At 36.5% G+C, this 14,632-nt stretch overlaps 3 protein-coding genes across 3 annotated transcripts; 1 reads left to right on the top strand and 2 right to left on the bottom strand.

The window, feature by feature from the left end:
* The first annotated feature begins 466 nt into the window (after nucleotides 1–466).
* LOC117613532 (DNA repair protein XRCC3 homolog) lies at nucleotides 467–1,129 on the top strand. Its single transcript, XM_034342147.1, has one exon. It carries the CDS (start codon nucleotides 467–469, stop codon nucleotides 1,127–1,129), a length of 663 nt encoding a protein of 220 aa, XP_034198038.1.
* A 463-nt stretch (nucleotides 1,130–1,592) lies between these two features.
* Nucleotides 1,593–3,487, bottom strand: LOC117613529. Its single transcript, XM_034342145.1, has 3 exons — nucleotides 2,955–3,487; nucleotides 1,664–2,786; nucleotides 1,593–1,601 (listed from the first exon to the last, which is right to left on the bottom strand). Exons 1-3 carry the CDS (start codon nucleotides 3,485–3,487, stop codon nucleotides 1,593–1,595), a joined length of 1,665 nt encoding a protein of 554 aa, XP_034198036.1.
* Nucleotides 3,488–11,676: 8,189 nt separating this feature from the next.
* Nucleotides 11,677–12,371, bottom strand: LOC117613530 (uncharacterized protein At2g29880-like). Its single transcript, XM_034342146.1, has 3 exons — nucleotides 12,225–12,371; nucleotides 12,024–12,143; nucleotides 11,677–11,862 (listed from the first exon to the last, which is right to left on the bottom strand). The coding sequence occupies exons 1-3, from the start codon at nucleotides 12,369–12,371 to the stop codon at nucleotides 11,677–11,679; spliced, it is 453 nt and encodes a 150-aa protein (XP_034198037.1).
* Nucleotides 12,372–14,632: the final 2,261 nt, after the last annotated feature.

Consider the following 14,632-nt stretch of genomic DNA (forward strand, 5'->3'; position numbering starts at 1 on the left):
GGAAATGGAACTATGAGGTGGCCTCTTTTTGTATTATGTAACGATGGGGTGGCCTGTTGTTGTATTATGTAAGTTTGGAAATAGGATTTTATGGAATGATGATGCCTCTTTTTGTATTTGTGTGTATACAGTTTATCGGTGTCCAGTTCAATGGTGATATAGTAGCAATAATTATACAATAAACATGCGTATAATGGCAATATTATGTCAATAAGAGTACAATATAGTAATGATAGAGTTACAGTATGATCCTATTACAGTACGTACTGGATCAGAATGTTTTTTAAATTATTTGGTCCAAAAAAATACAAATAAATAAACAAAAAAGTAATTACAACCTGGAAAAAGGATGAATTATACATCCCTTAAAAGACATATGGCCTACATTACAGACCTTCAAAATGAACTCTATATATATAATGCATGCCTTGTAGCACCATCACATCCCCCCCTAAATTACAGAAACATGACACCCCAAAACCTCATGCTCCTTCCTCTTTCAACCCCTAAATTATCCATTGGATGCCCAATACTAGATGACTGCTTGGGGGGTGGGATACCCTGCAACTCCATAACAGAATTAACAGGGGAGAGTGATTACGGGAGGACGCAGCTTTGTCTCCAACTTACAGTACGAGCTCAGCTCCCACCCTCACATGGCGGACTAGGGGGCTCCTCCGTCTACATATTCACAAAATTCAGCTTCTCATTTCGTCGATTGCAACAACTAGGCAACCTTTATCATGCATCATACCCCAACTTAATAAGGTTGGAGCCATTGGAAGACATATATGTTCATGGTGTTCATGATGCTCAACAACTCATCCATGTCCTTGGAGACATAAAAGCATTTATTGCCATTGATCACACCCGCCTACCTGTGAAACTCATTGTCATTGATTCCATTGTTGCATTGTTCCGATCACAGTATCAGACAACACCGGCAGATTTGAAACGGCGGTCTGAAATGTTCTTCAACATATCCGGGACATTGAAGGGTTTAGCAAATAAGTTTGGGTTGGCGGTGGTTGTCACCAACCAAGTGGTGGATTTTATTGGGCCACATGATAAAGTGAATGGGGTGAGGTTGGGAAACTTGGAGTCCCTGGACACATCAGGCAGAGGGTGAGTCCAGCTTTGGGACTGGCTTGGGCACATTGCATAAATTCAAGAGTGTTCTTGGCAAGACATGAGCAATCTATTGAGGTTAACATTCGTAATGCTCCTTCAACAAGTATATGTAGTCAAACACATAGGACATTTCACCTTGTATTTGCCCCACATCTGGCCTATGCATCGGCCGAACTTGTAATCAGAAAAGAAGGTATAGTCGGAGTATCACAGTAACTGTGTAATATAGGAATTCTAAGAACTTTAATGTTTTGGATCCATTTGGAATTACATTCCAGTCCCTTTAATTTCGCACTGAAATTATAATAGCAATCTGGAAGCAGTACTAGTACAATAAAAGTTCAATATAATAGCAATCTGTCAGCAATACAGCATGCCGTAGCAATGCAACCCAAATTATGCAATTTTAAAAGAATTCCCATTCAACATAACACGAAACCCACCACAAATAAAAGTAGAGTTTACATGACCTACCAAAGCAACACAAATCATATTGTCTAAGATACATTGAGCAATGGAATATTGTTTTTACAGGTGCTTTTATTGTGGCCTGCGGAATCGCATCTTGAGCACTTTCTTCTAATGGTGCCCTCTCCTTGCGAGGAATTCTTATCTTCTTTCGTCTGCCTGGCATGACCCTTGCCATGGGAGGTAGCACAACTCGACTTTGAACATCTTCAGGAATATCCCACATTCCGTGAGGTTGTACCGGGTAGATGCTATCCGAATAAGCATCCATCCAGGTTTTCCGAGTGTAATACCGAGAAGCCTTTGAGTATACATTTACTTTCAAGAAGCGGCGAACTGCAACTACATGCTTGCAATGTAGCTGCTCAAGCTGAAACTTTCTACAACTACAACTGTTGTTCGTCAAATCTACGAGGCCGTCCATATCACCGTCCAAAACATTAAACTGTGCATTATTAACTTTAACCACATTCATCCTTGCAGCATCCTCCAACCTGTTCCTCAACTTCTTCTCTCCAAAATTGGGGCACAATTTTGTTGTGCAATTCAAAGCCAACTCACGACGTTCGGTGAACCATTTCACAAGGACATTAACAATTTCCCCTATCAAATGAACCACTGGCAGCATCCTTGCAAACCTAAGGACTAAGTTGATTGACTTTGCAATATTTGTTGTCATTACATTGTAGCGGCATCCATCCATGTGAGCTCTAGACCACTTATGTAACCCTGCCTCTTCAAGATATTGAGCAACATGTTCCTTTCGCTTGATCTTGCGAAAATGACAATCAAATTCAGCAATGGAATAAGATTTCGCAGCCTGCTCAGAGTGCATAAGTATGTGATCACGCTTTTTCAACTTGCAAGTGCATTTCATGTTCTTCTTCATATGATAACAGCATATGCCATGTTGTGCAGTTGGAAAAATTTTGTTCCACACATTCTCTATGCTAACATTGCGATTAGAAATAATAACAAGATTGGGACACTCACAAATGGCTTCATGAAGTTTAGTGAAAAACCAATGCCATGATGCATCCGTCTCCAAATCCCAGATCCCAAAAGCAAGAGGATATATATTTCGATTACCATCGAATGCATTTGCTACAAACATAACACCCTTGTACTTGGATTTTAAATGAGTGACATCCACGGCTATCACTGGGTGCATGGAAGAACGGAACCCTCTAATACATGCGCCAACCGCCATAAATAAATACACAAAGTGATTGTTCTCATCAGTTTGGATGTGTGTTTTTGTGCCGGGATTCATACGCTCCAATTCATAGCAATAAGCTGGAAGGATATAATATGCCTCCTCCGCTGATCCTCTAATGGACAATAGAGCTAACTACCTTGCTTTCCAAGCTTTCGAATAATGGATGGTGCAACCAAAGTTGTGTTTCACATCTCTCATAATGTCACTTGGTGTGTATATTGTCCGACAATCCTTCAACTTCCTTTTAAGTGAACTGGCTACAAGTGCTGCGGTTGCTTGACGATGCTTGTCACTTACAAACCTCAAATCACATTCATGGACAGTTGTACACCTCACAATCATGAAGCTGTATTCTCCAATTCTCGATGCTTGGACCCGCCATGGGCATGGACGTTGAGAACAAACCACAAGCAACCTCTTAGTGCAAGAGAATTGCACCTTAAATTCAAAGTGGCCTCTTAATGCCGTCAACCGTACCTCCGTCAACAATGTTTTCTTACTAGAGAAAATTTGGCCAACTGTAATTTTCGGATTCCAATCGCTTCGTGAAAACCCGCTGTCCAAATATGCTTCTTCATCTTTTACACCGACTGCATTATACCGATTTTTTTCACCCATTTGACTCCAATAATGTTGACGAGTGGGTTCAGATTCTCCTCCTAAACGCATTTTTGGCAACTGGCCAGCTGTGTTCGAGCACCCCAAATTAGGAGGGGCAGAGTACACTGACACTTCATTTCTTTCAGCACCATTATCACCACCATGCATCTCCTCCACCTCGCTAAAATCAATCATATCCATAAAATCTGTCCCTACTTCACCTCCCAAATCAGTGACATTTGTATTATTCCAAGTTACTTCATTGCTTTCAACAATGGCAACTGAAGAATGACCCATCCGACTACTATCTGTCGCGATATGCATACTATGAACTACATCATTTGTCAGTCCTTTATCTTCTATACTCACGAGTAAGGGAGCTAGTTTTGAAGGTGTTACCTCGGAATTGTACTTCATAAAAAAATTGACATCATCATCGCCCTCAATCTTTATGTGCTTCCACTCATTCGAGGCCACCAAAACTGAGAATTTTAAGCAAATCTTGTCTTCCCTGATGTTTGTATTACCAATCTGATGCACACGGTCCAACAGTTCAGAAAATTTGATGGTCCGTGGAACTATTAAGCCTTTTGAGTCACCCCCTTCGTATTTGCACATCTTCTTCGAGGTGACCCATTTTCCATTGTAGCACACGAGAATAACAATTGTCTCCATTTCTGACCATGACAAAACAACATTTCATTCACACAATAATATAACCACAATAAACATACAATAGAATAGCAATATAACCACAATATAGCGGCAATATAGCAGCAATATAGAGGCACTATAATAGCAATATAACAGCAATACGACTGTAAAATAAGAGGAACACAACCACTGTACACTGGTAACACATCAGAATCTCACTATACAGATCTACTACATCAAATCGAAAATCCCAAGTTTGAAGATTCACATATCCAGACCAATCTAAATGGAATTGGTACAAACCCAGATGAATGAGCATGAATATTCAACAAAACCTAACCCAAAGACATTAAAGCCAAAACGAATTTAACACAAACCCAAACAATCAAACTATAACTCATTTCACATAATCCCACTGATATTAACAAAATAACCATGAACAATACCTTTTCGGGGTCGGCAATCCACTACAGATTCAACGTTGCAAGCAGCTATTCAGAAGACATTGCTGAAGGGAAGGGTTCGCGATTCCAAACAAAACAAACCGAATCCGAGTAAAGGGGAGAAGGAAGCTCGCAGTGGTAAATGAAAAGAAACAAAAAGAACAGAAAAGCAGGGGTTGTGCTGGAAGTAGAAGATAGAGAGAGCCAAGACAGACCCAGAGAGCTGTGATAGACAGCTACCAAAGAGAAAGAGAGATGTGCCAGAGAGAGAGAGCTGTGTGACCTAAGAGAACAGACCAAATTTCTGAACTTGTGAAAAATCAGCAATAAAGGTACAATCATTTTATATTTATAGGTGATAGTTCCAAATTTTTTAAAAAAGGGTGGTATTTTCAGTTAGAATTATGAAAATGGTGGCATTTTGGGCTATTTCCCTATTTTTTTTAATAGGGTTTTTTTTTTTTTTTTTTTTGGGGGGGCTACAGTTAACAAGGGGAGGGGAAAACTCACACACATGTAGGATTTTCAGCTGTTTTACCCCCTAAAATATGACCTTAAAGGCCAGTTTGGCATTGATGTGCTGTGAAAAATAATCGTTGTCAGATCGTTGTCAGATTTACTGTGAAAGAGATTAACTATGAAAAAAAAACAGTTTGGCGTTCGGTAAAAAAGTTTTTGTTATTGGTACTAATTTCCGAATAATCAGAAAATGATTGCCGCATAATCATTAGGATTAATTACAGTTTAGTACCCTGTAGTTACAACCTTAAGGCATGTTAGTCCCTGTCTTTTCGATTTTTACAATCGCATACCCCGAACTTGTAAATTTGTTACAATCCGATTCCACCGTTAGGGTTTCCAGTAAATTTGTTACAATCCGATTCAACCCTATACCAGTAATCAATCCTACCAATGTGCCCCAAATACATAGCCATGCAGTCTATTTCAGTTAAAGACATCTTGTCTTTATCCACATAATCAAAGTATGTAACAGTTCCATCCACATAGTACTTGTGTATCAGTCTTCCACCATGGTGCATTCGAATGCTAAATAAGCAATCATTGTTTGCATACATAGATGATCCAACATTAGGCTATTGTTACACATTGCATGGATTTATAGACATACACAGAAATCACCAACTAAACAATTACCACACAGAAAAATCCAAGAAAACACTTTTACAATGCACTTTACTATACCACCGGGTTTGAATTACTAAACATAGTAAAGTCACTTTCCACACCAAAAGTCAAACATCACATGGGTTACTATAGGACCACAGACCAACTTTCCTTACATAAAGGACACTAACAACAACCAGAAATCCCCAAATATTCGAATTGGGAAACCCTTATCCCCACAACTGTGAACTCAGAAGCCTAACCCAAAAAAAAAAACCCCATATAAAAACCCTGTTCCCCAAATATGTGAACTTTGAAACCATTTCGCCAAAAAATCGAACTCAGAATCCTAAACCCCCAAATAAATCAATATTAAAACCCTAATCTCCAAATATGTGAACTTCGAAACCTTTATCTAGAAAAAAAAAAAATTCAAACAAAACCTCTATCCCCACATACCGTAAACTAGGTCGTCCTCTCCAGGTGGTTGTGGATCCCAACTCATTGTAGCCTTCTCTCAATCGGGTCTGCGTCATCGTCCTCTGCAACGTATGACGGAAATCAAGTGGAAGATTTGCAAGTGTGGAAGATTTTTTGGTAATCTGGTGCTTAATTTGTTGACGCATTGGAGAACGTGAGGGCGGGAGAAACGGAAAAATCCAAGTCCGAAAATGCCCTTGGAAGGACTTCGAAACTAGCGAAAAAGTGGGCCCCATCAGTGCTAGATCAGCGAATAACGGTACCACTGACGGAAACCCTAACGGTGGAATTGGATTGTAACAAATTTACAAGCTCGGGGTATGCGATTGTAAAAATTGAAAAGACAGGGACTAACATGCCTTAAGGTTGTAACTATAGGGTACTAAACTGTAATTAACCCTAATTATTAAACCCAGCCTCTTTGAAACTGATTCATGCATAATCCGAAAATGAAAGCACCTTATTAACTGTTTTCCCCTATAGATTTCTCTTACAGCAATTTTTAACAATGAGTGATTTTCATAGTTTACCAAATGGGCTGGGCTTCCCAAATTTTTTTAAAAATCACTTATCGCCCCAAATAAGCAATGTCAAACGGGCACTAATTGAATTTAACCCTTCGAACTAAAAAGTCAGCTAATTTTGCACTTGAATTTATTAAAACAACTAATTTAGCCCTTGCTATTATTATTATTTTCAAATTTCATCCACTTTTCCATTCAAAAGTCAAGGGATTTACTTTTATTATTATTATTATTAAAAACTAAAATAGTTAGAAAAGAAAAATGTGATACTCTCTCTCCTCGTTATTTGGGTTGGGTCCCAAGCAACAAACACCCTCGAAACCCAGCCCCCAATGTGAATTTTCCGGCGACCCCCAACACCCTCCCGCCAAAACCCTAACCCCTAGAAACCCAGAGCACCACCGAAGAAGCCATGCCTCCAAAGTTCGACCCATCTCAGGTGGTTGATGTCTTAAGAACCCAAAATGCATGCAATTCAAAATTGGAACCGGCCAAATCCATAAAACCCCACCACCACCACCACCCACCACCCCCCAAAAAAAAAAAAAACCTCTAAATACAGTATAATGGGCACCAATTGTTTGAACACAAAACTAGCAATATTTTGACACATAATCATTTGGATTTTGGTCTTTGTATAATGGTCATTCCTCAATTAATTAATCAGAGATTTCAGTGATATGTATCTTTCGTTTGAAGTTGTGAGTTACTTGTTGAAGAGCTTCGTGACTTAGAAACTTTAAAATGTTCTGTCAAAACCTTGAGGACGCTAACATTAAAATGTGATGAAACACAAAGAGCTGATGCGAAATAGTTAGAAATTACATGTCTTTGATAATAGAAAGAGTATAGCTCTGTTTGACATTACAATTGAAAATCTTAATAATTGATTATCCCCACAGAAGCCTACATACCCTTATTTAAGCTAAAACAAAAGCAAATGAAACGACTCAAATATTAACTAAGATACATGTATAATACTAGAAACCACATGCATCTGAATTTATTCCCCTGCACCACCCAAGACTTCTTGACTTTCCAATTACCCAATAATGGATCAGTCATTAAACATCTCCCTTAATGCACTGCATCATAATCCCCCCGCGAGAAGAAAGTCGCCCTCGAGTTTGAATCGAATTCGCCAAGATATTCAGACAAGTCTTGCACATTAAAAGTAGGGAGATTCACTATTATACCCAATATGGGAGCCCAAATTATAAAAATACCCTATATAAAATGGACTTTAGAAACACACCCAAAGCTCATTTACAACATAACAAAAAAGCTTTTAACTTCTTATAAATTACAAAACTGCCATCAATTTCTTAAAACAAGCCCAACCCCAAAATCTCATAAAAATCCCAAAGCACTCAATAGGGCATCAAAGTAATTTAATAATCAATATTAAATTCAATAAGGCTAGCTATCATTTTTTGGATTTTTTTTGGGTTTGTTTATAGGAATTCAATTGTGTAAGGTTTATTTATAATATTAATGCTAGAAATGGGTATATCACTAAATATCTCTTAAAAATATGATGGGTACAATAGTTGAAGGCATCTCGATTTTGTAAGCATTGTCATTGATCTTTTCCAAAATTCGACATGGACCAATTTTCTTTTCCTTCAATTTATTATAAGCGTTAGATGGAAAACGCTCTTTTTTCAAATAAACCCACACAAGATCACCTTCACGAAATACCTTCACACGTCGATGAGCATTGGCAGCTTCTCTGTACTTCTCATTGCTTTCCTTGAGTTTCTTCTTCACATCCTCATGAACTCTTGCTATTGAAACAACAAAATCTTATGCTTTCTTGCTGGTTACTGTAGGATTATAAATGGGAACAGGATCAAGATAGTGGCTTGGAGTTTTCCCATAGACAACCTCAAATGGAGTCTTTCTTGTAGAACGATTTACACTCGAGTTGTAGGCAAATTTTGCTTGAGGAAGTACTGAATCCCATTGTTTTGGCTTCTTTGCTGGCAAACTCCTGAGTAAATTGCCCAATGTTCTATTCACAACCTCTGTTTGCTCATCCGTTTGAGGGAGGTAGGCACTACTATAAAGCAAATTAGTACCAATTCTCTTCCACAAATGCCTCCAAAAATGGTTGAGAAATTTTGTATCCCTATCCGAAACAATAGACTTTGGAACACCAAGATGCTTAACCACCTCTTTGAAATAAATATCAGCTATATAGGAAGCATCCATTGTTTTCTTGCATGGAATGAAATGAGCCATTTTAGAGAAACGATCAACAACCACAAAAATAGAATCATTACCTCGCTGGGTTCTTGGCAGACCAACTACAAAGTCCATGCTTATATCATGCCAAGGGGCTTCTGGAACGGGTAATGGCATGTATAACCCAGTATTCTATTTCTTCCCTTTGCTGGTTTAGCATATACGACACCTCTTCACATCTGGATGACATTTCAATATATTGCAGGCCAAAATAACCTATCCTTCACAAGGGAAATTGTCTTATCTTTCCCAAAATGTCCACCTAAACCACCAGAATGCAGCGACACTTGAGTGAGGATGTTGGAAAACATGAACGACGAACCACCAAGCCCCATTTAGTCTAAGAATACCCGAAACTTGGCATAAAAGATAGAATAAAATACTCAAACCCGTTAATTCTAAGAAAACCCAAATTATGAGCAAAGACGAGAGAACACTTTTTTTTTTCAATTTCAATTATCAACAACCACTCCCTCGAGAAATATGAGCATACAAGTATTTAAAGACTTAATCTCTCATAGCATACATTGAACTAGCACCTAAATTAATTAACCCATTAATCTAGATACATTAAGCCCCATCAAAATAATTACGACTCTAGCTATTCCATTCCGAATACATGGAATTTATTAGAAGCCAAAACAAAACGTTCATGCATTGAACTTATTAATGCTTTTGATTCAAATGCCCCATAAACTAGAATGGCTCTTTATCTGCATCATTCTCCCCAGGTTGACAAAACTTTGTGCTGGAATTTATGCCTTGTTGGATTAAAATCATGATCATTGATTGTTGGTCTTGAAACTGAAATCTCCCACTCCAAAGAAACAAATATTTTGAATATTTGAATATTCTCCAATTATATAAATTATCCACGGCCAATCTCTTAATCTAGATATTCTGAATTATGGTATCAACCAAAGTGGTTGCACTACGATGACTGAAATTATCAACCCTCATGAAATCAATATATTCAACAACTTCGAAAGTATCATGAAAGTTGAATAAAGCGATGGAATCATCGACAATTGCAATATGAAGGTTGACATAATTTTCCACAACTTCTTCAATGCATTCCATTTGTGTCAGTTTCATGTCAAAAACCTTCTCAACTGTAAAATAATAATCACAACAAATCTCACAAGAACCATCTGAACATCGATCAAATACTGGAGGGATATCCAAATCTAATAAATGATTAAATGTATGATCACCACTAACCATTTTTTATAACAGCTGGTGTAGATTTGACTTACTACACAACTGGCTTGCAGTTCCTCCTCAGGATTTCAGTTTTGCAACTGAATCTCGCTAGAAATTAGATGAGTAGCTAGAAATTGCTGATGCGAAATAGCTAGAAATTACATGAGGTGCTCAAAGAGAAAGAGTCTTTGATAATAGAAAGAGCATAGCTCTGTTTGACATTACAATTGAAATTCTTAATAATTGATCATCCCCACAGAAACCTACAGACCTTTATTTAAGCTAAAACAAAAGCAATTGAAAGGACTCAAATATTAACTACGATACATGTATCATACTAGAAACCACATGCATCAGACTTTATTCCCCTGCACCACCCAAGACTTCTTGACTTTCCAATTACTGAATAATGGATCAGTCATTAAACATCTCCCTTAATGCACTGCATCAAAATGTCAAATTAATGATGATGAAGATGTTAAGAAGGGCAAATAGTGACCATAGGAGAGAAAGAGTGGGTCTGGACTGGAATGGGTGGGTGGAGGAGAAAGGGATGGGTTGTGGTAGGTGGTGGGATGGGGCCAGGCTGGATTTTCTTTTTAATTATAAATTTTATAAAGATTTTTGCAATTTTTTTATTTTTTTATTCTTTTGGGTTTTATGTATTTAATTTTTATTTTATTTGACAATACAAATATACTATTAGGGGGTTGTATTCAATTGAGATTTTAAAAGATTATTTATGGATAAATAAGTCCAGTAAATTTTAAAAGACTATTTAAGAATGTAATGACTTATAAGATTTTTTAAAAAGATTTTTTATACTCAGGATTTTTTATGTTTGGATTTTAAAGATTTATATCATAAGATTTGGAAGGACCACATGGATTTTTTATTTATACGATGCTAACCAACCAACTTTTAGTTGCATGATGAGCAATGTTTAGTTCCAAGATGCACGAATTCTTCAGGAACATCCTCGACAACCCAAGCTTTCCAAATGATGGTGGAATTTTTCCTTCCCAAAGGTTTTATGATAGGTATAAGATTACTAGGCTGTGGACACTTGGTTCAAACAATGGAATGGAGCCATAAATAAAAGGCCAATGAAAGTCAATTGCTTAAAGTTGTGGGCACTTGCATCAGCAATAACATAAACGGGAACAAATGGAATGGAACAATAAATAAAAGCAAACATTCAAAGTTACAAGAGTCAATGAAAATGATAACAAAGAAACACAATTTCAACAAAGAAAAGTAAAAGCCAATAAAGTTTTCCCAGTCTTTTAATAGCCAATTTGATGTAGCTTCATGTCCTCCTAAGTAGCATTTCTCCACATGTCTAAAGCTATGGTAGCCCTCCATGCATTAGCATTTTCTCATTGTTGCTCTTAGGTTTGAACAATAGGTTCCAAATTATCTTCTTCATTACCTGGTAATACTGAAGATGAAGATTTGTCTATTGGTTCAATTGGAAATTCATCAGAATGACACTCTTTGCAAAGAAAGTTATGTAGTGCTACACATGCTAACACAAGCTCTGCTTGTGTCTTAAATGGAAATGGAGGCGCTGACTTAAAAATTATGATGGAGACTTGTAGGATGGTTCATAGTGATTTGGTGCTATGAACGCATCATTGTTAGGATCATATGAAAAGTCTTCTATCCCGAAATCTCTATTTTCTTCCCCATAAGTTGTTGAATCGGTATCATCAGGGCCCAATGCAATGGAGCCATTCCCAGTAGCAGTTCCACCCCCAACAACAATCTTCAAATCCTCATAATCAACTACACTTTTTTCTCGAGTTTACTGTGACTTGTGTGGGATTAGCAAAGAACAAATTATTCATTGTTAATATATTACAAATAACAAACTGTACTAAACTAGTAAGCTATTAATATATTTAAAAGATTATGAACTAAGCTCACCTTCAAGTAATCTTTCCATACTTCATCATTAGCAGTGAACGTCTTTGCAATTGGGTCCCACCCAAAGCCAGAGTTGTTACGCATAAGCATAGACATCTTGTTATATTGCTTCTTAAACCGCTTCATTCAGCTCAAGTAATGATTATAAGTTTTTGGGAACCTAATTGTCGCATTAAGACGAGGAAGTATCACTCTTTCTACATTTTGATTGCTAAGTGACCCATTAGCATCACGCAATCCACTATTGATAGCATCCACCAAGAGGTGCAACAACTCATTGGTATCGTCCATGGTCCAAGATTCATAGTTCTCTTTCTCTTTGCCCTTTCCTTGTTGTGAATTCCCCATTTAAATTACTACTACACACTACTACATTTTACACTTTGCACGACGAAGAGAATTTTGTCGCGCAAAATAAATTGTAGTCACACAAATTTTAGCGCCACAGAAACTTCGTCGCGCAAAGATCATGAAGAAAGACTTTGCGCGACTAAGTTTTTTCATTCGTGTAGCAAAGTGCTTTGCGTTACGAAAATCATTGGTCGCGCAAAGTTTTGTGCGACGAAACACATTGGTCGCGCAAAGTCTTAAATTTTTTTTTTTAAAATAAAAAATTCCCGTGTCCCATTTTTGGTACCCACCCAAATTTTTAGAGTTTTGCGCGACGAATACTAACGTCACGCAAATATTTGTGCGACAAAATATTTTTTGTGTTTTAAATTTTTTTAATTAAAATAAACTAATTTAATAGTTTGCACGACGAAATATTTTGTCGCGCAAGGTTTTTGACTTTTTGTTTTATTATTTCTTTAATATTAATTTAATTATATTAATTTTTTCAAAATTTTACTTTTTAAAATTAATTTAATTGTATGATTTTTTTAATTACTTTAATTTAAATTGTCATATTCCAAATAAAATTACATATGAAAAATAGTATATATATATAATATTCAAAATGTACACATAAATTAACAAAGTACAATAATAAAATCCTAATACAAGCGTATTGTGCTAGTAGTGGTGGAGGATATGTTTTGATAACTTTCTAATCCTCAACTTTAGCCGTCAAAGTCTCGATGATTCCCTACAAAAAAATAAATATGGTTAGATAAATTTTTTTTAAAAAAAATGGCATAATCTCCCCTAAAATTATTATACCACAAATCCAACCCAAACTCCAATCCCTCCCCTTTACTCAACCCCAAACCCCACACAAACTCAAAACTAACTCCAAAAACACGTATTAATGAAAAAAATTTAAAATTTGGAGAGAATATACCTTGTTGCAAGATTGAGAGTGAGTGAGAATGAGAGGGAGAAGTGAGTGAGAGAATTAGAGAAGATAGTGATAGAGAGATGAGAGAGTGAGTGAGAGTGAGAGATAGTGAAGAGAAAGATGAGAGATTTAAGTGAGAGGAGTGAGTGTGAGAGAAAGGGTGGGATTTGGGGAGAGGGAAAGAGAGAGGAGAGGTAAGAGTAGAGAAAGACATTAAGAAAATGGTGGAGGAGTATTTCGGTTTTAAATACCGTATCACTTTGCGCGACGAAAAATATTGTTGGTCGCGCACTTGCGCGACGAAAAATATTGGAATATTGGTCCCCCAAACTTTTGCGTGACGAAACATATTGGTCACGCAAAGTTTTGCGCGACGAATATAGGAATATTGGTCGCGCAAAGTCTATAAAAAATTATTTTAAAAAATAAAAAATTCCCGCTTCCCATTTTTGGTACCCAATAAAATTTTAAATTTTTTGCGTGACGAAAAATACATATTGGTCGCGCAAAGTCTAAAAAAAATTCCCGCGTCTCATTTTTGGTACCCACCCCAAATTTTTGCGCGAAGAAAAATATATATTGGTTGCGCAAAGTTTTGAGCGACAAAAAATTTTGGTCGCGCAAAGTCTAAAAAATAATTTTTTTTTAAATCCCGCGTCCCATTTTTGGTACCTACCCAAATTTTTAGAGTTTTGCGCGAAGAACTGTTGGTCGCGCAAACTTTTGAGAGACGAAAAATTGGTTGTAGCACAATATTATAAAAATAATTGTTATGAATAATAAAAAATAAAATTATTTTATTTTACTATTTAAAATATAAATAAGGTTAAAACTACTTAATAAATATATATACTATTCAATTTCTTAAGTGTTATACGTACAAAATAAATAAATTTAAAGCTACTTAATAAATAAATAAATATATATATATATATACACACACACACACACCATTCAACGATCCAACTGTCAGACTTGTTTGTATATACTTCAAGATTGTATACCCCAAAAATCGCAAAAAACAAACATTCAGAGATCTAGTAACGGGACAAAACTTTTCAATGGTTATAAATGAAAATTCACGATTTAACGGTTATTTTAACTCCAATTTTGATGATTTATTTACAGCTACACTCCTTGACCCTATATGAATACAATGACTGAATTTGATCTTTAATTAAAAATATTTACACTAGTGGATACCACAAAATCTTATGTTATAATTAACGAAAGTATAAATAAACTCTTAATTGTTAGTGAATATATTGTTTTGATGGCATACACATTCTACGAAACTAGTTTCAACGATCCAACCGTCAAACTTGTTTGT

The sequence above is a fragment of the Prunus dulcis genome, unplaced genomic scaffold (assembly GCF_902201215.1).
Source record: "Prunus dulcis unplaced genomic scaffold, ALMONDv2, whole genome shotgun sequence".
NCBI classification, from domain to species: domain Eukaryota; kingdom Viridiplantae; phylum Streptophyta; class Magnoliopsida; order Rosales; family Rosaceae; genus Prunus; species Prunus dulcis.

Excerpts from the sequence above, each read along its gene's own strand:
- LOC117613532 (XM_034342147.1), top strand. The coding sequence starts at position 467 with ATGACACCCCAAAACCTCATGCTCCTTCCTCTTTCAACCCCTAAATTA.
- LOC117613529 (XM_034342145.1), bottom strand. The coding sequence starts at position 3,487 with ATGCGTTTAGGAGGAGAATCTGAACCCACTCGTCAACATTATTGGAGT. Across the intron at positions 2,787-2,954 it reads TCGAAAGCTTGGAAAGCAAG|AGGGTTCCGTTCTTCCATGC; the intron begins GTAGTTAGCTCT and ends CGCATGTATTAG.
- LOC117613530 (XM_034342146.1), bottom strand. The coding sequence starts at position 12,371 with ATGGGGAATTCACAACAAGGAAAGGGCAAAGAGAAAGAGAACTATGAA. Across the intron at positions 12,144-12,224 it reads GGTCACTTAGCAATCAAAAT|CGGTTTAAGAAGCAATATAA; the intron begins GTAGAAAGAGTG and ends AGCTGAATGAAG. Across the intron at positions 11,863-12,023 it reads TATGGAAAGATTACTTGAAG|ATTGTTGTTGGGGGTGGAAC; the intron begins GTGAGCTTAGTT and ends GAGGATTTGAAG.